This window comes from Narcine bancroftii, chromosome 13 (genome assembly GCF_036971445.1).
Source record: "Narcine bancroftii isolate sNarBan1 chromosome 13, sNarBan1.hap1, whole genome shotgun sequence".
Taxonomy (NCBI): Eukaryota; Metazoa; Chordata; class Chondrichthyes; order Torpediniformes; family Narcinidae; genus Narcine; species Narcine bancroftii.
The window spans coordinates 74,397,117-74,419,113 of record NC_091481.1 but is presented as its reverse complement, the minus strand read 5'-3'; the positions used below and the strand labels follow the sequence as shown (position 1 = coordinate 74,419,113).

General features: G+C 42.5%; 1 protein-coding gene across 12 annotated transcripts in view; it reads left to right on the top strand.

Annotated features, from left to right (window-relative positions):
- The window catches only part of meiosin (meiosis initiator), a 69,308-nt gene extending 47,512 nt beyond the window's left edge, over nucleotides 1-21,796 (top strand). For 9 of the 12 annotated variants that reach the window (XM_069908344.1, XM_069908348.1, XM_069908339.1 and 6 more), the window contains 6 exons: nucleotides 5,895-6,038; nucleotides 8,168-8,289; nucleotides 9,651-9,848; nucleotides 11,779-12,020; nucleotides 14,556-14,645; nucleotides 18,754-21,796. In XM_069908344.1, coding sequence (XP_069764445.1) covers nucleotides 5,895-6,038; nucleotides 8,168-8,289; nucleotides 9,651-9,848; nucleotides 11,779-12,020; nucleotides 14,556-14,645; nucleotides 18,754-18,865 — 908 coding nt within the window. In that variant the 3' untranslated portion in view covers nucleotides 18,866-21,796. Of the gene's footprint in view, nucleotides 1-5,894; nucleotides 6,039-8,167; nucleotides 8,290-9,650; nucleotides 9,849-11,778; nucleotides 12,021-14,555; nucleotides 14,646-14,843; nucleotides 14,869-18,199; nucleotides 18,257-18,753 lie in introns of those variants that run through there. The other 3 variants (XM_069908340.1, XM_069908342.1, XM_069908349.1) reach the window with 3 other exon arrangements.
- Nucleotides 21,797-21,997: the final 201 nt, after the last annotated feature.

The following is a 21,997-nucleotide window of genomic DNA, read 5'->3' as shown; positions in this document are numbered from 1 at the left end:
ATTCCAACTAGGATACACCCAAGAGTTGTCAAACGCTGCTGTTCTGAAGGGTATTTATGGGCCCAGTGCTGAGATGGGGTTAATGTGGATGGGTTTCCAATGGTTGGTGTGGATGTGATGGGCTGAATGGCCCATTTCTGTGTTGTACATCTCTGTAACTCTCTAAGTCACCAAGAGCAATGAAGGCAGCATCTGTTTGGAATAAATATTGCTCAGGACTTCCTCTACTTTTTTGAACAATGAAACATGAAACTTAGAGGACTACAAAGGGATTGTTTAATGTCTCATTAGGGCATTAGAAAGATCAGATTAAATTTTGTTCTCAAACCCCATGAGTGGGACTTTCCAGATCAAACTGAACCAATGATTTGAGTGAAAAGAAAAATAAGAGCGACTTAAGATAACACGTTCTGAGCCCATAATATAAACCAGCAGGAAATAGAAATTCACCAAGACAATGGTATCTTCGAAACAATCATTTTTATTAATAACAAAACACTACTTACTTAACTCTAACTTCACCCTACTATGCTCAAATATATGTGTGTGTGTGTGTGTGTGTGTGTGTGTGTGTGTGTGTGTGTGTGAATGAGTGTGAGAGTGTGTGTGTGTGTGTGTGTGTGTGTGTGTGTGTGTGTGTGTGTGGCAAAACCCAAACCATTATAGTTCAGGCATAATTCTGAAGAGATTATTTTAAAGTTCAGTCAGTTTTGTTTTGAAACTCAGATTCTTTAAATTGTCGCTCAAAAGCAATTATGGAGGAGGTGTGAGGCATCAGACATCTCAAAACTCACAAATTTCTTGTAGAGTAGTTTTCAGAGAATTGTTTCTTCATACAAATTATTTCCCCCCCCCCTCCCCACCTCCTTTTGCATGGAGGTTTCAGAACTTGTTTTTCTTCCATAATGATTTCACAAACCCAGGCAAGGGTTACACGAAGCATTATGTAGAAATGGACACAGTAAAACTGCCTTCTTTTACAAACTGTCCTCTTCTTCGTTGCAAATGATTTTGTGCATCTCCCATGATAAGGAGAATACAGTATAGAAAAGCTTCAGCACAGACTTGTGACATAAAATGGTATTTGATTTGTCAAATGCTTCCTGACAAATATTTGTCCAATAAACTTTTCACGCTTTTTTCAAAAGGTTAGTCAAAGGAATTGCGATGTCACCAAAGTTTGTACAGAATTTTCTATAATACTCTACCATTCATAAAAATCTCCTAATAGCTTTCTTACCCATGAGTATAGAAAACTCAGAAATTACCTAAACTTTCACCAGAACAGGTGCCAATTTTCTTTGACCAACAACATAACCAAGATATGTAACTGTAGCATGAGCAAATTCAATTTTAGTTAAATTAACAGTAACATTTGCTTCTGAAAATTTATTGAACAATTTCTCTAATTCAAACATATGTGCTTCCCAAATATCATTTGCCATTGTTGCGGGCTGCCGAACACACCATGCCTGAAGTGGCGACCTGACATCGGGAACCTGCAGCCAAGGTAGCCAAGATAGGCTATGCTCTTCGAAGTCAGCGCTTGACTCAGTAGCACGCAGCTGCAGTGCCCCAATCCGATAGGATGGCCAGTGGCAGTCAATCGGGTGGAGCTAGGGAAGCAGCCACACCCAGGGATGAGAGAGCTCACTTATTGGCTGCTCCCTGGATAGCACTAAAGAACCAATCCCAGGAAGCAGATCATATTGCCTCCAGTCAGGTGGCATGACGATGTCAGAGATGGGCTTCTGAGCCCTTTATAACTAGAGCTGCCAGTACATAAGCCAGTGTTGAATTCACTCCCGTAGTGTGTGTCTCTTCTTTGAGCATAACCTCTCCAGCAGTAGCAGCCGCTACACTGTGGTCAAATCCTCAATATAAGCATATGCATGCTGTAACTCTTGAATCACAGAGTTTATCATTCTTTGAAATGTTCCTGGAGCATTTTTAATACCAAATGGTAGAACATTGTATTTCTATAAGCCTCTCGGTGATACGAATGCAGAAATTTCCCTTACTTCTCTCTGTGAAGTGAACACACCAGAAACCTTTTAATAAGTCCATTTTTGTAAGAAATTTAGCTTTTCCAACCTTGACTACACAATCATCCACCCTAGGGAAAGGATAAGCATCTGTCTTTATTATTGCATTAACTTTTCTATAATCAGTGCAAAATATAACTGTCCCATCTGATTTGGGTACAAGAATTTAAGATGAACTCGAATCTGAAATAGAATACCTAATAATGTCTTTCTTTAACATGTATTAAATTTCTTGATCTATCAGCTTACACTTTTCAACATTCATTCTATGTGGATGTTGTTTGATAGGTTTTGCATCTCCAACATCAACGTCATGACAAGCTATTGAAGTTCTCTGTGGAATATCTGGAAACATATTTCTAAATTTTAAAATTAACTGTTTCATTTGTTCCTTCTTCTGGAACTGCAAATGAACTAACTTCGCATCCAAATACTGCAGAGTTCTTGAATTAGATAGACTAACTGAAACAAATTTTTAAGCAACCCTCACAAGAATCAGCTTGTAATGTTTCATGATCCTCAGACCCTTCAGTTTTTTCCACGACCAATATCTCTGGTGAAGGCTGTTTCCAGCTAATATTCCAAATTCTCAAAATAAGGTTTTAACATGTTGACAAGGCAACTCTGTGTTTTTCGTCTCCCATTAGATGTTTTAACAATGTAATTGACTTCATTTACCTTGGATTGTATTTTGCTGTAAGAGGATTAGAATTTATTGGGAACATAATTAATTCTTTATCCCCCAGTTTAAAAATTCTCTCTCTTGCATTTTATCAAATTGTACCTTCATTTTATCCTCAGATATCCTCCACGCTTTTTTTCAAATGATCTTGAAATTTTGAAACGTAATCTAACAAATTCAACTGTACATTCTTAATAACCCATTGTTCCTTCAACAACATTAAAGGTCCTCTAACTTCATGTCCAAATACCAACTAAAAGGACTAAAACCTAATTATTCTTGTACAGTCTCTTTCACTGCAAACAAAAGCAAATGGACACACTCATCCCAATCCTTCTCATTCTCAAGACAATGGGTTTTCATCGTTTTTAGGGTCGAATGGAATCTTTTCAAAGCCCCTTGAGATTCTGGATGATATGCAGATGATGTCATCTGTTTAGCTCTCAATTCATAAACTAACTGCTGAAACAATCCTGACATAAAATTAATCCCCTGGTCTGATTGTATTTCTTTAGGTAAACCAACTAAAGTGAAAAATTTCACAAGAACATCTGACACAGTCTTAGCTTTAATATTTTTAAGTCGTATGGCTTCTGGAAATTTGGAAGCTGATAGTTAACAAATATTCATGTCCAGCTTTCACCAACACAATCCACAATAACTTTATAAAAAAGGTTCTCCAAAACAGGAATAGGTTTTAATGGAGCCACTGTGGCATCTTGAATAGGTTTCCCTGCAACCTGTCAAGTGTGACTGGTCTGACAAAATGTCACAGCAACTTTCCTCAAACTTGTCCAATAAAATTGTTTCAAAATTTTATAGATAGTTTTCGTTACTCTAAGACAGGGGTGTCAGACTCAAATTCACAGAGGGCCAAAATTAAAAACTTGGACTAAGTCGAGGGCCGAACTAAATATTTATTGAAAATTTTCAACAACATCTGCATGTTTTCTCTTCTTTCAACATATGTAATGTTAAACTTTAGGATATAACTTTAGGAGGATAATGTTTCAGGTCAGGAGTTGGTAGCTCAAGTTCACCCTTTGCTTGACCTGAGGGAAACATATTTGGACCCTGTGGAGATGTAGTCAGCATTCACAGGCTGTGTCCATTTTGGCCTGCATCAGGACTCAGCATTTCCTGCTCACTCCTCAGGCTCTAGGCCTCTATTCACCCTCGACCCACCATCCGTCTACCTGACCAGTCCTTTACCCAACCTCTACTCACCCCTCACTCTACTCGCTCTGCCTCTACCCTCCCCATCCTATACACGCCCCTCTACTGCCTCTCCCCTCAACCTGTTCCTCCCTCTACCTGTCTCTCACCCTCTAATCACCCCTCCCCTACTCGCCCTGCCCCTCCCCTTTTACCTCTTCCCTATCCACCCCTCCTTCTACACATCCCTCCCTCTAACTGCCCCTTGCACCACCATAACTTCCCCTGCCCATTACTCCTCACCTACACCTTCTGCCCACCCCTGCTTACCCACCCACTCAGGCCCAGTGCGCTGCCGATCAGCCTTTGCGGACAGCCACCATCTCTCTCTTCACGTGCAGGGCCGAACCAGCCGTCCCTGGGGTCCGCGCGGGTGCAAGCGCTGAAGGCCATGGCGACCGTGAGAAGTGCGCTCGCGCTGTGGAAGGGCCGTCCGGTGCCAGTCGCGCGGTGCTCGCGCTGCCCGGGGGCTGTGCACAGCCTGCCACGTCCGTCGCGCTGACAGGAAATCACAGGCGCTCGCCCATCCGCTGCACCGCTCGACAGGTGGGAGAAGTGACTGGTTGTGCGGGGAGCCTTCCAACTGGCTTGCCGGCTGATGACATCGACAGACTTCTCGTGTTACAATTTCTCATGTTACAATGGGGAAGGATGTGCAATGAAGGGGGAGGATGGTGGGGGTGACATTACCAAAAAACAGCATCGGCTCTCGCTGGCGGGCCACCTCTAATACATTTTTGAAATGATCTTGCGGGCCAAATATAATTATATCGCGGGCCAAATTTGGCCCGCGGGCCAGAGTTTGACATGTGTGCTCTAAGATGACTGCCTAAAAGTGCACAATGAGCCAGTGCACTATAGGCTTTAGGAACTCCTTAAGAAACCCCATTCTCCAAGATATTCCAATGAGCAAACATTTTTGGTTTTATTGGGGTTGCTTACCAGACTTTGTGATTCTGAAAATGGTTTCTGTGTGAAGGGTCTGTGTCTGTGAGTGTCCCTGTGTCCAAACCCACAAAATAACTTCAATAAAAATGTATATTTTAATGATTACACAATTCCATCATAGCCATAAAGTTATAGAATGATTTCATGTGGGATTAAATTTGAAACTCACAACATCTGTGAAGAAAAAGCCAGTTATTAATATATAAGAATTAAATAGTTTTGTATACTGTGAATACTAATGCAAATGTTGTACTCATATAAAAGTTGACCCCCTATTTTTGGACAAAAAAATCTGGAATTTTCCATGTAAACAGGTAAAACTTGACCATAGTCTTAACTTGGCTCTGGCTGCCTGCAGGCTGGAGCACCTGAATCCTTCAATGTAGATTTCCCACCCTGTCCCATCTGTCTACAGACCGGAGCTTCCGACGCTTCCACCGACGAAGATACTTACTGCAGTCCTGGCCTTCCCAGTGCTGGCTCCTTGCCAGTTCCCACACCAACCTTAGCTTTCGCAAGGCTGACATCACTTCTGGATCCCAGAGGCTCCTTACCCTTTCCTATCTCATCACACCTCTCCCTACTCAAACCCCATCTCCACCTTTTGAACTCCCTCTTTCTTCCCACTCCTCCCCCCAACCCTTTGTGTTTTTACTTCAATCAGGTTGTCTGCAGACCTTCAAGTTTTACTCTTATGGATTTTGTAACTTGGTGGGCCGTGTGGTTTGATGCGCACATTCTGTTGTTACTTTAATTCATTGGGTTTTTGTTCTTTATTCATTTAGAGATCATCTGCTATTGAAATCATATTTTGGATTCTAGAGTGAATTTCAGCTCCTCAAATGTAGGGACCCATAAATTATAAAATGGCCTTGAAAATTTGACTTTTACATGAGTGTATATCAATTTTAAATAGTATAGTTATTTGTTAATATCATGTTGTATAATTTTCCCCAAATTGGGGATTTGTTAGCATATTCTGATTTCCCTGAACCTTTCCAAAGGGGCAGCAGAAGTTCATTCTCCTGTCACGGATTCTCTGACAACATCAGGGCTTCAGGCTTCTCTTGGGTTGAGTCCTTCTCTCCTTTCATCTCCGGGGCGGCATTTTCAACTTCTACAAGAAGGAAAGGAAAACCTGACTCAAGGTAACAGGTTTTAGTTGCTTGGGATAAAAACACAAAGTGCTGGAAACATGGACAGGCCATTCAGCTCCTGTGGAAAGAAACTATTGGTGGTTCAGGTCATCAGAACTGATTTATTTCAGATCTCCAACAAGGGACGGCTCAGTTAGCGCAACACCGTTACAGCGCCAGTGGCCGGGGTTCGAATTCAGCGTTGTTTGTAAAGAGTTTGTACTTTCTCCCCGTGTTCTGTGTGGGTTTCCTCAGGGTATTCTGGTTCCCTCCCAACCTTTAAAACATACTGGGGTTGTAGGACAATTGGGTATAATTGGGCGGCACTGCTCATGGTCCAAAAGAGCCTGTTATCGTGCAAAATTAAATTAAATTGGGTGTTTATTGATTTTCATTTGGGTGCTTGTGCTTGTTAGACTGCCCACCCCCAACCCTAGCTGCTTTACAATTGCTTGCAATGCTCTGTCAGCTTGTGTTTTAAAATGTGAGCAAATGTTTGAGCAACAGTTCAGTGGGAGGTTGAAATCCAATGATCTGATCAGCCTTCCTGAATCAGACATTTTGGGCCTTGTCTCTCAAAAGCTTTTGCCTCATAGGGAATCTACTTCGAGCTCAAACTTGACAAAGGGTTCAGGTCCAACTAATTTTCTCCAACTAATGTTGCTTGTTGAGTTCCTCCAGCAGATCATTTATTGTTCCAGCACTAAATGCATCTGACACTCCCTGCTAAATCTGATGTCCCTCAAGGCAAATACAGTAACATAAAGCTGAAGCTAGCGGACAGAGTCAATAACGTCTATATTTGACAGCTATAATCTCAATGGGTCGGGATTTGTTTTATTATTCAAAATTATTTTACGGTCATGTAATAAAACAGAAAATATTATGTCACGCATCATTTCCTTTAGTCTGCCAAAAGGCAGGCGAAGATGCAACAAAAATTGACTAGCCCCCTTACAACTAGAGAAAGAGAAGCAAAAGAGAGTCTCCCCCAAGTCATTGAATGTCCATAGCTTCACCTCCAGTGCTCCCATAGCCTCTGCACCCACACAGCCTTCATTCCCAATCATCAACAACAACCCAAGCTCCAGATGCACATTTCTGACACAATCAGGAAACTTCCCTCTCGCATCCTGGTTTCGATACCTGGTAGTATTGAACCAGTCAGTCTACAGCTCGGTGCGAGTCCTTTACTGCAATTGCCAACAACCCACATCCTACGCACTATCTACTATATGAATTGACTAACTTGGATATCTTGCAAAAAAGTTTTTCACGTGACAATAAATAAAATAAATTCAGTTTAATATTTCAGCTTTGTTATTTCCACATGAATTAAAACTGAGACCCAAAACTAGCAGTGAGTTAATGAAAGATTATGAGTTAACACATGCTACATACTCTGTTCCTCACTACAATATGTACCCGTATTTATCTCTGAACAAGCATTTTTAAGCAGAAAATGGGCTATGGTTTGTCCTTCAAAATGCAACACCTCACAGTTGTTCATGTTAAATTCCATCTGCTGTTTATTCCAGCTGGTCCAGATCCCTCTGCAAGCTTTGAAAACCTTCCTTGCTGTCCACAACGCTTCTGATCTGAGTATTGTCTGCAAACTTGCTGATCCAATCACCACATTGTTGTCCAGATTGTGGATCTAGATGACAAGCTACGCTGGTCCCAGCACCGATCCCTCCAGCACACCACTAGTCACAGGCCTCCAGTCTGAGAAGCTATTGTCCACGGCCACTCACTGGCTTCTCCCACACAGCCAATGTTTTTTAATATTTTAATATGAGATTTCACATCCAAAGTACAGAGTAACTATGTTAAAATTCTCAAAGATACACTCCACTTAAAATCACCAATGCCTGAAGAGGGCGCACAAAATCAGTGAACCAGTGCGGACTCGAAAGGCCAACATGGCCTGTTTCCGCTCCGTAAATGGTTATATGGTTATGGTTATATAGAAGGTGCATTTTGTCACTTAGTTTGAGAACATCACAAGTACAAATGAAAATCTCTGGAGGGAATCTTCCAGTTTAAACCGAGCCGTTGCTTTGTTTTTTGTTACCCAACAACGATTGAATTCTATGTTTCAGACAGTGAAGTACATCTAAGACGTTATGCCTTTCTTACAGCCTTGTTTGGAAGTGTGTGCCTTAGCCCAGAATTCCCGATGACCAAGCCTGGTGATGTAAAGCGTTCGAACACGTGTCAAATCCAACAATCACCAAATGGTAACTGGAATGCTCCTTTGAAGGTACATCTCCTGTTATTACCCTTCCTCTCTGGTCCTTTCTGTTCCCCATGAAGTCACTTAAACCTGGAAATAAGTACAAAAAATATCATCCAACACTCCAGTGCACTGTCAGAAATACTACTTTTTGGAATAGACTGAGACCTTATTTGCTCCCTCAGATAGATGTTAAAAATGCAGAGGAACAAGGACATTTTGATTAAATATTTCTCCATCAACCAACATTGCTGAAGCAGATGATCTGAGCCATGATGCATTGCTGTGTGTCGAGTCTTAGTCTGCACAAATTGGGCTCCAGTGTTTCCTGCTTATAATCACTTCACATTTTTGACCAGACTATGTTTAGTGTCAACCTGGTTCATGGAAGTGCTATAAATGCTGGTGTTTTTCTCTTGTGATTTGCCTTCTGATATTTTGTCCATCACTCAGCCATAAGATATAACAATGAATCAATCCTGACAGCCTGTTAGACATTGGAGGGCATTAAGGACTCCTCAGTTCGGAACAGAAAGAAGGTTATACGGCCTCGGTCGAGTGAGGCAGACGGAGGCCCCGGTCCGGGCAGTATGGACCGACCTAGGGGGGGAGGCAGGCCCCTCCAGCCCGGGTAAGAAACCTGCATAGGAGAAGGCCACTCCGATATAAAACCTACGACCCAAGGACCTCGCTGCCACGTCCCAGCTTGCTTGGCCACGGCACACGAACCATGGGTGTAAAGGGTGGGGCCAGTACTGCGCGCACTGCACTCCACCTAAAAGCTCCTTTGCGCAGGCCCGAGGACAGGTCCACGTCCTCCCCCTCAACGTCCTGCCTGTCCCGCATCGGACTGGTCAGCCACAAACGAGCCTGCAGCTGACGTGGACTTTTTACCCCCTCCATAAATCTTCGTCCGCGAAGCCAAGCCAAAGAAAGAAAGAAAGAAAGAGAAGATGTACCATTCTTCAATCATAGCTGAGCCTTACTCCATTTAACTCCATATTCCTGCTCAATAACAATACATCAACTTCAGTCTTAAAAATTACAATGAATAACTTTGGAGGGAGGGAAAGTTCAGTTTCAGGTTGTGATGAAATACACTGTGGAGAGGTTTGTGTAAAGCATAGATCAGTTTGGTCAAATGGCCTGTCTCCGTGCTAAATATTCTGTTGCATTGGATTGAAAAATATTTCCCAACTTCACTCCTCCTTTACCTAACATTATTATCCACCTTATTAGGATTATAAATTCCTGCCCAAACCTTGAACCTTACACTAACCATCCAAGCCTTTTAGCAGAAGTTGTAAGGTACTACCATGCTCAGCGACCATTGCCAGCACAGTGGGACTGAGATTAACTGTAATATATTCTCACCTTGTTTTTCTCAGGATGATCCAGATCAAACCGTGCCGGAAACCCCACCAGTCAACTCATTCCAGTCAACCTTCATTTTTGACCACTGCTACGTCCCATGCAGCGGAACAAGTAGATCTGAGTCTAGTCAGGCTGACAGCACATCATCAGGAGAGAATTCTTGCCAGATCTGCCCAAGCTCGGAGAAATGGGATAGATGTCTTCTGCAAGAGGTTACTTCATCATAACCATCCCTCCTTTTTTTGCAAGTGTTTCTATAATTTCAGTGCTTGTCAAATCAAGTCAAGTTTGTGGTCATCTGATTGCACAAATACAACCCATACATAGAGACAAAAAAACAGGATAAGTATTCATACAAAAGAGTAAAATTTACTGTTTCGTAAATTTGAGAGTCTGGGATGGTTAGAGTGAGCAGTCCTTTGGTCGTTCAGTGTTCTCGCTGCCTGTGGGAAGAAGCTGTTCCTCAGTCTGGTGGTGCAGACTCTGATCCTCCAGTATCTTTATCCCAGTGGGAGCAGCTGAAAGATGGAATGGGTCCTCAATGATTTTGCACGTTCTCTTCAGGCAACGATCCCAGTTGGATCACGGCGATGGAGGGGAGGGAAATCCCAGTGATCCTCTCTGTCACCCTTATGCTCCTGTGGATTGACCTCCAATTCAATGCAACAGTGGTTTTCAAACATTTTCATTCCACTTACATACCACCTTAAGTAATTCTTTGCTAATCTCAGAGCACCTATGGCATAGGGATTACTTAAAATGGTATGTGAGTGGAAAGAAAAAGTCTGAAAACCACTGCTTTAAGCAACCAGTTGTTTCAGGCTCTCACAATGCCTGCAGAATGAAATCCCTTAAAGCCTTTGCCATCAATCATGGCTAATGTGATTTATGGTGTGGGAAACAAAAAAAAAAGCCTTTGCCATCAATTACCCTAGGCCACATCAGAGTGATGAAAGAATATCATTCAATCCCAAGTCAGATTGCTTTGGATTGAAACCTTGGCTGACATCTCGGGTAGAACTGAAGAGGCAAATGTGTCATCTTTCTGTTGAAAGTTTAATTAAACCAAGAGAAGTTGGAGGGTCTCAGTCAGTCAGACCGAATCCATGGGTAGATTGCTTTGAGGGAGACTTCCCTGAATGTATGACATAATATCTAATTGCTTTCCTCACCACATTTCAAAAGCTAGTCTGTTGAGAGATTTGGGATACAGTTAAAACCACTGTTACCCAGAATTCTAGCAACCAACAGTTTTAATCAACTGGCAAAAAAAAAATAGCGGAAAATAAATAGGTAAAAAAATACAGGTTTAAAATTGGTGCACCTCCCATTAGTTCACCAATCATGCAACATGCAATCTCAAGCAACCGGAAAATGCACTTATCCAACATCTGCCAATCGCCTTAGGTGCCACAGACTGTTTTTACTGCATACGTTGCTGTGAAATTGCAATTTCTTTTTCATTTCTTTCACCTATTAGCTAGGTTCTTTCAGAGTAGGATTGGCATCTAATGACTTTCGAGGGTAACTGCCTCATGAAGTACAAACTGTATCATTGCAGTTTGAGCAGAGATTGAAGTGTCTGAGCTCATTATATCACATAAATTGACAGCAGATTCATCTCCATTTGACTGTTCTTTCTCTGTCCTCTGAAATAACACATTTCACAGCTTCAGCGGTCATTTGAAGTGACAGTTTCAGAATCCATTAACCCCTTGCATATAAACAATCTAAGTCTGATTTGGCCTTTTAATTATATTGTTAGTGATCGTTTTTACAGCATAGAAGAGGGCTGTTCAGACCATTCCTCTTGTACGCTCTCTGAAAGAGCTAGAAAACCAGGTCTTAATTCAGTTTTTTAAATATACTTTTCATATTTTCACCCATTTATTTATGACAGAATTTGCTCCCACCATTGTTATTGGTTTTTTTTAATCCTACTGTCATATTTTTAAAAAATCTTACTTCTATTTTCATTGCTTTGGCAGTAATCATATCTTTGCCCTTTAGTTATTGTTTCATTGCCATTGATTCACTCTCTTCCTGCTCAGATTCACACTATTAACCTTCACAGAGTTGGCTTGTTAAACCTGTGAGACTTGTGCATTAGCATGTTACCTGACTCCTGACTGTCATCTCTAGGACAGCAATGAGATGGAGCACTGGCTCTCTTCCAGTGAGGACAATGACATCACCTGGACTCCGTACTGCAGGGGGAAGCTTCCACCACAAGCGGCTTTAAGCAAGCTGAAGCGAATCAAGGGGATCAGCCAAGGCAAACACCCTGGGATGCGGAGGAAGCGGTGCTACACTCTCCAGCTCAAGAAGAAATGTGTTAATGGCTTCATCATGTTCTGCCGTGTTAACAGAAGGCTGTATATCAGGTAGAGAGTTTAAATTTAAATTTTTGCATTTTTTAAAATTTGAAGTATGGAGTTGCCAATGCTCAGGACAGGAAAAAATTCCAGAGGTTTGTTAACTCAGCCAGCAACATCACAGGCACCAATCTTCACTCTAGTGAGGACATCTACAAGAGGCGGTGTCTTAAGAAAGCAGCTTCTATCCTCAAGGACCCACCACCCAGGCCATGCCCTCTTTACCTGCTACCCTCGGGGGGGGGAAAGGGTCCAGGAGCCTGAAGACAAGCACAAGGACAGCTTCTTCCCTGCTGCCATCAGATTCCTGAATGATCAATGAACCTCAGACGGCACCTCACATTTTTTTTTTATATATTGCACTATTTATTTTGAAATGTGATTCATATAAATGCATTGTGAGGCTGCAACAAAACAATGAATTTCGTGACATGTTCATGACATTGAATGTTGATTCCGATTTAGCAGGCCCTTCTGGTCCATGAGCTCATGCTGCCTAAATATCCCAATTAACGTACGACTCCTGTACGTTTTGAAGGCAGGGAGGAAACTGGAGCACACGGAGAAAGCCCACACAGACAAGGGGAGAATGTACAAACTCCTTGCAGACAGTGCCAGATTCAACCCTGAGTCGTTAGTACTCTAATCTTTGGCTTGGCTTCGCGGACGAAGATTTATGGAGGGGGTAAATGTCCACGTCAGCTGCAGGCTCGATTGTGGCTGACAAGTCCGATGCGGGACAGGCAGACACAGTTGCAGGGGAAAATTGGTTGGTTGGAGTTGGGTGTTGGGTTTTTTCCTCCTTTGTCTTTTGTCAGTGAGGTGGGCTCTGCGGTCTTCTTCAAAGGAGGTTGCTGCCCGCCAAACTGTGAGGCGCCAAGATGCACGGTTTGAGGCGAGATCAGCCCATTGGCGGTGATCAATGGGGCAGGCACCAAGAGATTTCTTTAGGTAGTCCTTGTACCTCTTCTTTGGTGCATCTCTGTCACGGTGGCTAGTGGAGAGCTCGCCATATAACACGATCTTGGGAAGGCGACGGTCCTCCATTCTGGAGACGTAACCCACCCAGCGCAGCTGGATCTTCAGCAGCGTTGTGCTAACCACTAAGCGAACCGTATAGCAGTATTTTGTGGAGGGAGTGTACATGGGAGAGGTAGAGTTTATGAAAAGATCAATACAAAATGTAAGAGAAGGAATGGACACTTCCTTAAAACATCCTAAATCAGGGAAGAATTAGTTAAAGATGGGGTGGGTAATCTAGTTAAAAACACAATGGTGGAGAAACTCAGCAGATCAAACAGTGCACTTTATGCAGAAAAGATTAAAAAATACATCACCAGTGTTTCAGGCTTGAGCAGGGGCCCGAACAAAATGGTGGGGGGGGGGGGGGTGGGAGTGGCAATGGGAGGAGCACAGTCCCACAGGCAGGAGGTATTAGGAGAATAAGGGAGAGAGGGCACACCAGCCAACAACAAGGGGAAGGGGAATGGCTCTGCAAATGGAGAGAGAAGTGGGCAGAGAGCTGAAAGAAGACAGGGGGATGGGGAAGAGAAGATAATGGGGAGTGGTCTAGCATAAAGCAGAGAAGTCAATGTTAATGCCATCCAGCTGGAGAGTGTCACACAGGATATTAGGTATTGCTCCTCTAATTACAGATGGCCTTGGTTTGCATGGACATGAGGCCATTGACAGATATGTCAGAGTGGGATTAGGGTGCAGAATTGAGATGGTTGGCCACTGGAAGATCTTTATCATTGATACAGACAGAGTGAAGGTAATATAGTACATTGGAGATGAATTATTAGATAGATCCTCAGATTGATTTGGTCTTGTGTGATACAGAACAGCAGAAACGTGGGGAAATTGTGAGATAGTACATGAGAGGGAAGGGGAGTGTATTATTCAGTGTAGCGGGGGAGCAATGCAGTCAACAGGAAGTAAAGTGGAACCTCAGCTAATGTTCTTTCAGAATATTTTCATTTCCTTCCTTTAAACTAGTTATATTCACACACATTTCCTTCTCTGCTGTCGTGTATCTCACAAATATTCTTAAATCCCATTCGTTCCTCCTTATGATAAGACCCCCACTATCTCCCATCTTGCTAGGTCACGTGCATGAATCCTGCCCCAGTTGCAAATCAGCCGTCAACTGGAAAGAATGCAAAACTTTCAAGTTATAGCAGGTTTTCATGGAAGTAGCAATGGGAGGAAATCCATTGGTTTGAGTCCTTACAAAAATTGACAAATTATATCTTGAATATGGGAATCCAGAATGCCGAGAAAACTTGGATTAAAAAAAACACACCTTTTGGTGGCTCAGCAAGCAGAGTAAATCTGCCATGTTCTTTCTTTTTCATATTGGAGTTGAAGTTCATGTTCATTGTCACATATCAGGATATAGTGATAGAGATGTTTTGCAAGCAGACCAGTTAGACATCTCATGCAGAGTAAAATTAAGCAGGGTTACAGAGAGCGAACAGATGATACAGAGCAGAGGCACCATAATCTTGCTGTGATTGATCGCAATCCCTTGTGTCTCCATAGTGACCACCCCGGAACTGCTTCCACTGCTGCTACTAAAGCTTTGGCGCAGGTGTGGCATACCATGTCAAAGAATGAGCGCCGGCCTTACTGGTAAGACGATGCAGAATTGCTTTTCGGCAAGATTCACAGTGGTGTTGCAGGCCTGTCTTCAAACACATCTGTAGGATTTCTGAGCTCTTCACCTGGGTTTCATAAGACAGGGGGTTGAGTTCAAGAGTCAAGAAGTCATGTTGCAACTCTACAAATCTCTGGCGAATAATGTGTTCAATTCTGGTCACCTCATTATAGGAAGAATGTGGAAGCTGTGAAGAGGGTGAGGAGAAGATTTACCAAGATGTTTGTAAAACACAAAAGTCTCCAGACACTGCGGTTGAATTAGAAACACTCTGCTAGAGAAACTCAGCAGATTAAACAGTATCCTTTCTATATAAAGATACCTAACCAATGTTTTGGGCTTACACTCCAAAATATATTTTTCTCTATAAAGTACACTGTTTGACGTGGTGAGTTTCACCAGCATTGTGTGTTTACCAGGATATTGACTGGATTGGAAAGTGAATGAGGCAAGGTTAGTGTTGGGCACGACCAGTTGCCCCAATAACCACAAGGACAAAGACTGAGGGGAACGCTAGGCTTTATTGTACAGAAGACTTGAGCTGGCCCAGATCCAAACTAGGGAAGGGAGAGGTGGCTCAACCTTTATGGCCTGGGTCCCAGGGGAGGAGTCCAGGTGAGAGTGTCATCAGGGGCGGGCCAGCCTCAGCCAATTAACACACACAAACCATACCATTACAGTTAATTTTTCTCTCTGGAGCAAAGAGGATGAGTGGTGACTTCATAGAGGTCTACAAGATTCTGAGAGGCATAGATAAGGTAGACAACCAGCACCTTTTTCCCTGGGCAGGAATAGCAAACACCAGAGGTCATTTGTACAAAGTGAAGGGAGGAAAGTTTAAGGGAGACATCAGGGGTAAGTTTTTGTTTTGACACACAGAGTTGTGGGTGGATGGAATGCCTTGCTGAGGTGATGGTGGAGGCTGGAACATTAGGGGCATTTAAGAGACTCCTGGATGAATGAAAAATAGAGGGTTATGAGGTGGGAAGGGTTTACATTTTTTTTTGATAGGAATATGAGGGTCGGTACAACATCGAGTTCCGAGGGGCCTGTTTGTACTGTAGTGTTCTGTGGAATCTCATCCATGGAAACCAGGAAAATCCCAGAATAAAGGACTTAACCTGTTCTATGTTTTATCTCTGCTAAGCAACACCTTGGATGGTATAATTGGTATTTATGTACACGATATGCAGAGAACAAAACAAAGGACTCTGCATCACCTTTGTTGACCTCACCAAAGTCTTCGACACTGTGAGCAGGAAAGGGCATCGGATGCCCCCCAAAGTTCCTCAACATGGTTATCCAACTGCACGAAAACCAACAAGGTCAGGTCAGATACAGCAATGAGCTCTCTGAACCCTTCTCCATTAACAATGGCGTGATGCAAGGCTGTGTTCTCGCACCAACCCTCTTTTCAATCTTCTTCAGCATGATGCTGAACCAAGCCATGAAAGACCTCAACAATGAAGATGCTGTTTACATCCGGTACCGTACGGATGGCAGTCTCTTCAATCTGAGGCGCCTGCAAGCTCACACCAAGACACAAGAGAAACTTGTCCGTGAACTACTCTTTGCAGACGATGCCGCTTTAGTTGCCCATTCAGAGCCAGCTCTTCAGTGCTTGACGTCCTGTTTTGCGGAAACTGCCAAAATGTTTGGCCTGGAAGTCAGCCTGAAGAAAATGGAGGTCTTCCATCAGTCAGCTCCCCACCATGACTACCAGCCCCCCCACATCTCCATCGGGCACACAAAACTCAAAACGGTCAACCAGTTTACCTATCTCGGCTGCACCATTTCATCAGATGCAAGGATCGACAATGAGATAGACAACAGACTCGCCAAGGCAAAGAGCGCCTTTGGAAGACTACACAAAAGAGTCTGGAAAAACAACCAACTGAAAAACCTCACAAAGATAAGCGTATGCAGAGCCGTTGTCATACCCACACTCCTGTTCGGCTCCGAATCATGGGTCCTCTACCGGCATCACCTACGGCTCCTAGAACGCTTCCACCAGCGTTGTCTCCGCTCCATCCTCAACATTCATTGGAGCGACTTCATCCCTAACATCGAAGTACTCGAGATGGCAGAGGCCGACAGCATCGAGTCCACGCTGCTGAAGATCCAGCTGCGCTGGGTGGGTCACATCTCCAGAATGGAGGACCATCGCCTTCCCAAGATCGTGTTATATGGCGAGCTCTCCACTGGCCACCGTGACAGAGGTGCACCAAGGAAGATGTACAAGGACTGCCTAAAGAAATCTCTTGGTGCCTGCCCCATTGACCACCGCAAGTGGGCTGATATCGCCTCAAACCGTGCATCTTGGCGCCTCACAGTTCGGCGGGCAGCAACCTCCTTTGAAGAAGACCACAGAGCCCACCTCACTGACAAAAGACAAAGGAGGAAAAACCCAACACCCAACCCCAACCAACCAATTTTCCCCTGCAACCGCTGCAACCGTGTCTGCCTGTCCCGCATCGGACTTGTCAGCCACAATCGAGCCTGCAGCTGACGTGGACATTTACCCCCTCCATAAATCTTCGTCCGCGAAGCCAAGCCAAAGAAGAAATACAGAGGGGAAGAAAAGATCTAAAAATCATAACTTCATGCAATATGTTTATACGTAAATGGTTGGGGCCCAACTGCAATATTGTGTCAAGCCCACTTTTAAAAAGGATATCAAAAGAGGATTCAGAAAAACTTTGCTGGAATGGTCCCAGGGTGAGGTACTTCCATTAAGTGGGAAGGTGAATGAAACTGAAATGACCTTTGGCAAAAAAAAATTCAATGGGATTTTTGACAGATTTTCAAAATCAGGATGCATTCCAATAAAATAGGAAGAGTCTTTCTACTGGCAAGAAGGATTGATAAATGTACGTCACAGACTTGATAGGATTTCCAAGAGAACAAAGAGCAGGTGGAAAAAATTGAACAGTAATTTTTAAAAGGGAATGATGCTAAGATGTATCTTCTGGTGGACATGTCTGAAACTCCGATAAACACAAGTACCATGTACAATTAGAACCAGGGAACATTACAGCACAGAAAACACCATTGTTGTCGGTCTATCTTGCTTAACTATGTGACTGCAATGAGTAAGAATTACAGAACATCTATACATTCAAGCCTATAGTACACTGGCTCATTGAATTTAGGAATTTAAGGCACTGGGATCACAGGAACAGTGGAACTACATCAACTGTGATCTTCTTGAGTGGTATAGCAGGCTTTGATCTATGCATAATTCTACACCTAAAGTTCAGAGTTTTCAGTTGTTTGATCTAGTGGATTGATAAACCCTGAATTGTCAAGTTTATTGTCGTCCTCGGTGCCAAACCTGCAGACACACAACAAGACATAACTCACATACAAATAAACAATGCATATTCAGGACAAATATTCCATCAATACAAATAAATACTGTTTTGTACAAATGAGAGTCTCAGATGTTAGGATCCCAAAGAAGTCTATTAACAATACCTCTAAAAGCTCCACATTGATTCCCTTTCTTTGTCTTGTCTTGCGGTTGCAGAATGACATCCACATTTTCCCACCAAACAGGCTGCATTGATGTTGGGAGAAATTTATTGTAAGTGATGCACTTGAAAATAACTTTAAGTAATGTGATGTCTGAAAACATTCCCAATTTATCACTTAAATTGCCAAGTTTGTGTCATTCAATTAGAACATTTTGTTACCCATTTCCAATTTCCTGAATTATTTTTGCTTATCTAGTGCTGAATAGTACTTTAAGTCATTTTTGTTTGGAAAAGTAAGGCTGCCCAGAAGATATATTCTGAGCAAAAAGGTCTAGGTTAAATCTGCGATTTTGTAACAACCTGTTTAGTCATACATTCAGCTATTTAGTGGTAACCTTTTGTCTGCTCTACTGAGCTTCATTGTGTAAAACTAGTGGAATCCAGGTCAAGTGTGGTTTTCAGCAGAATTGTTTCATCAGCTAAATTTTGGCTGTTTCTTCATTTTCAGTGATGTTGGTTATGAGTTCCCCTTGTTGAAATAGGAGGGTTAATTGCCAGTATGTGATAAGTATACCTTCCTTGTCTTCTATTTATCTCTCTCTCACAGTATCAAAGCCCGGGAATTCAGCAAGATGAATAACCGCATCGTGAGGCTGGATAGCTCGTCAGATGAAGAGAAGGAGGAGGTGGAAATGCCCAAACCTCTCCACCTCCTGTGAGATGTTTCCCTTTTCTGAGGCATCCAGGAGCACCTTGTTCTGAAACAGAATCGGGAGGGACTTGAACAATACATTTCCGTGATGGGTCGCTTGAGTTGGCAGGACTGATGGACACAAGTTCTGCAGACTCACTCATGTCTAAATGGGATCTCCAAGACCTGTTTAAAACCTGGCAAATCATTGTGGAATAGATTTTTTTTTTCCAATTGTTAAATATTGAACAACATCTATTAGGGAAAGAGAGAAGACGTTGATGGTGGTGCAAAAGTTCGGATACTCCCAAATAAGTCCGTCTGTTACAGCGGGTCACCCAGTGGAATGTGTTTTGAGTTCATCGTGGAAGTAGCAATACATGTCAACTGGGCTTGTGTTGATGTTAGTGGGAGTCATAGCATTTTTCTAGACTTACTCTGTTTTAGCACCCTTTCTCGTCAGCAGCCCACTGTCAAACTGCAGCATCTATCTCTGTCTCTGTGGGCAACATTCTTCCCACTGAATCAGAAAGCCGTGGGTTCTAGTGTCGTTCCAAAAACTTGAGCACAGATATAGCGGCTGACGTTACTGAAAAATAATCTCACAAGAAAAGTAATTTCTGTGGGAGAGCAGCATTGTCAGAAATGCTGATGAGCGTTTAAACCAAAACCCTGTCTGCTTTTGGAAATGATAATATCATTCCTTTACTTTGGTTAGAAAAAAAGCATGTGTCCTGTCCAATGTTCCACCACAAAATAGATCAGCTAATCATTATCAGTGCGGTAGAGGCTTGCAACTACATTACAACGGTGACTGCAATTTCCAGGCTACTGTGAGACATGAAAGGCATCAGAGAAATGTTAGATATTTTCTCTTCCAAATAGACATTAAAAAAAATCCAGTGGGATAATGCAATCTCATTAGATGACAAGCAATGACATCATCTCCTTAAAAAATTTTTGTGGTCTCTTGGATGTCAACCAAATGCACTCTTATTTACTGCAGTTATCCAAACTGATGGAACATTTGGCTCCTCTTCCGCCTTCTCTTTGTTGACATGAGTAACGGTGGACATTAGCTCTGGCTCCTGGCCAAACTCCAGTGTCATTCTGGAGGCTGCAGTGAAAAGTGGACAGTAGGAAATGCTCTTTGGAAATTAGGGTTGGGATATCAGTGCCCAACCAGAGATTTTGTGGTGGAACAGGACGGAAGTTTTACTCAATGCCCAATGCTGTACGTGCATCGGAATATTGGGTTCTGGCTCGCACTGACCAGACAAAATATGCAGCCAAAAGCTTTGTTTGAACACTGACTGAAAAGAAAAATGAAACCAATACTGACTGCAGGAAGATTCATTTGATAAGAATCAGTTCTGATTTTTATCAGAAAACATTACTGACCATTTCTGTCTGTGAATTGAAATTTGCATTTCATTTCATTTGCGACTCAATGCCTTAATTAACCAAGCCAGTAAATGGTCCACAATGAGGATCATTTATACTTCAGTTAGTAAACTGGCCATCATTCAAAGCACTTTAATTTTAAAGGAGTGTTGTTGAGAGCAAGTGTGTGCATCTCTCATCATCAGCTGCACAGATCAATGCAAATGACTTAATCCAGCACGTTCTGCCTCATTCTTGTGTCAGACTAATCTCTCATGATGACCTGTCGGCTCATTGTACAAGAGAGCATGGGTTTTCAGACCAGCGACATGATCACTGGCCATTATTTCTAATGATGGTGTACTGTTACTGGCCACCTTGTACACCACTTCATCATGTCCCACAAGAAGCCAAGAGTGACACAGTAGTGGGTCAGATGGACTGGAATTTGGAAAACCAACACAGAAAAACACCTCTGTTATTGATGTAGGAGACCTGAATTAACTATTTATGCTTCACCTCTGAAGAGCGTAAATTTTAATTATGTGGTTCTTTCAAATAGAAATATGTAAAAGTCACATTTGTACAAATTCCATTTCAAAATACCTCAGACCTTTTAATTACCTTGAAGTACAATGTCCATTGTAATGTAGACATGCTAAGTCATTAAAAGATTCTTTCTGAAACAAGATGATTGTTGCAAAAGGTGGAGGAGGAACGTTGACAACTGCCCTTATCAAAAGTGCAAGTGATGTCAACATAGGACAAACAATCCTGTTGTACATTGCATGTGTACGATCTCTCTGACAATGCAGAACTCCGTCCCTATTGCATTGTCAGTTCTAAGTTTGGATATATTGTCAGAGTGCATAGATGACATCACATACCACCCTAAGATTCTTTTTCCTGTGGGCCAGGATTATTGGTGATTCTGCCCCTAAGTGCTGTGGTTGGTTGCCTTATGGGGAATATGGCTGGCTACTTGCCTGAATTACAACAGACTCAGCTCTGTCAAATAACCATACTTATCCATGGCTTCTTCTAGACATCCCTAATTGCACACCCAGTTCAGAAGGTAGCTAAGAATCAACCACATGGTTATGGTGGTGGGATCACATAAAGGCCAAACCATGGCTTTCCTTCCCCAAAGGATATTGTGAACCAGTTTGATTTTTATGGTTATTTTCAATGAGATTTGAAATGTCTTATTTTTCCACAGTATCGCTGCAACATGATAATACCCTGAATCACTGATTTAAATGCAACTGTAATTCCAAAATGTGCATTTAGGCTGGGAGCCATCTCATCACATGTTGTCCAAGTTCTTGCCGACTAGAAGTAAAAATGATGGAGGTGTTGAGTTGTCTGTCCCTGGTGAGCAGGCCTGGTTTACAACTGCTCCACTGGGAGATGGTTTCTTTTGTTCCTAACTTCAGTGTTCAGGTAACTAAGTTTCAAAATTGATGGCACTTTGGAAAGTTGAGGAAATAAAGTGAAGCATTACTATTGTTTCACAAATCCGTTCTTAATCTGTTATTATTTATTGTTATGAGTGTTTTAAATTAATATAAATTAAATGATTGAAACCCATTCAGAAGAATGTGTTTGCGTCAATACATTTTGACCTTGCCAGGGAGTTGGGGCTGTTGATGGTGACGAGGTAAGCGGAGAGTGCACAGGTTGTTCCACGACAGGGAGGGTGCATGAAGCTGTGATGAGCTGTGGGTCAATATATGTTTTGTCCTTGCTACAAAATACATGAGCCTCAGGACTTCAT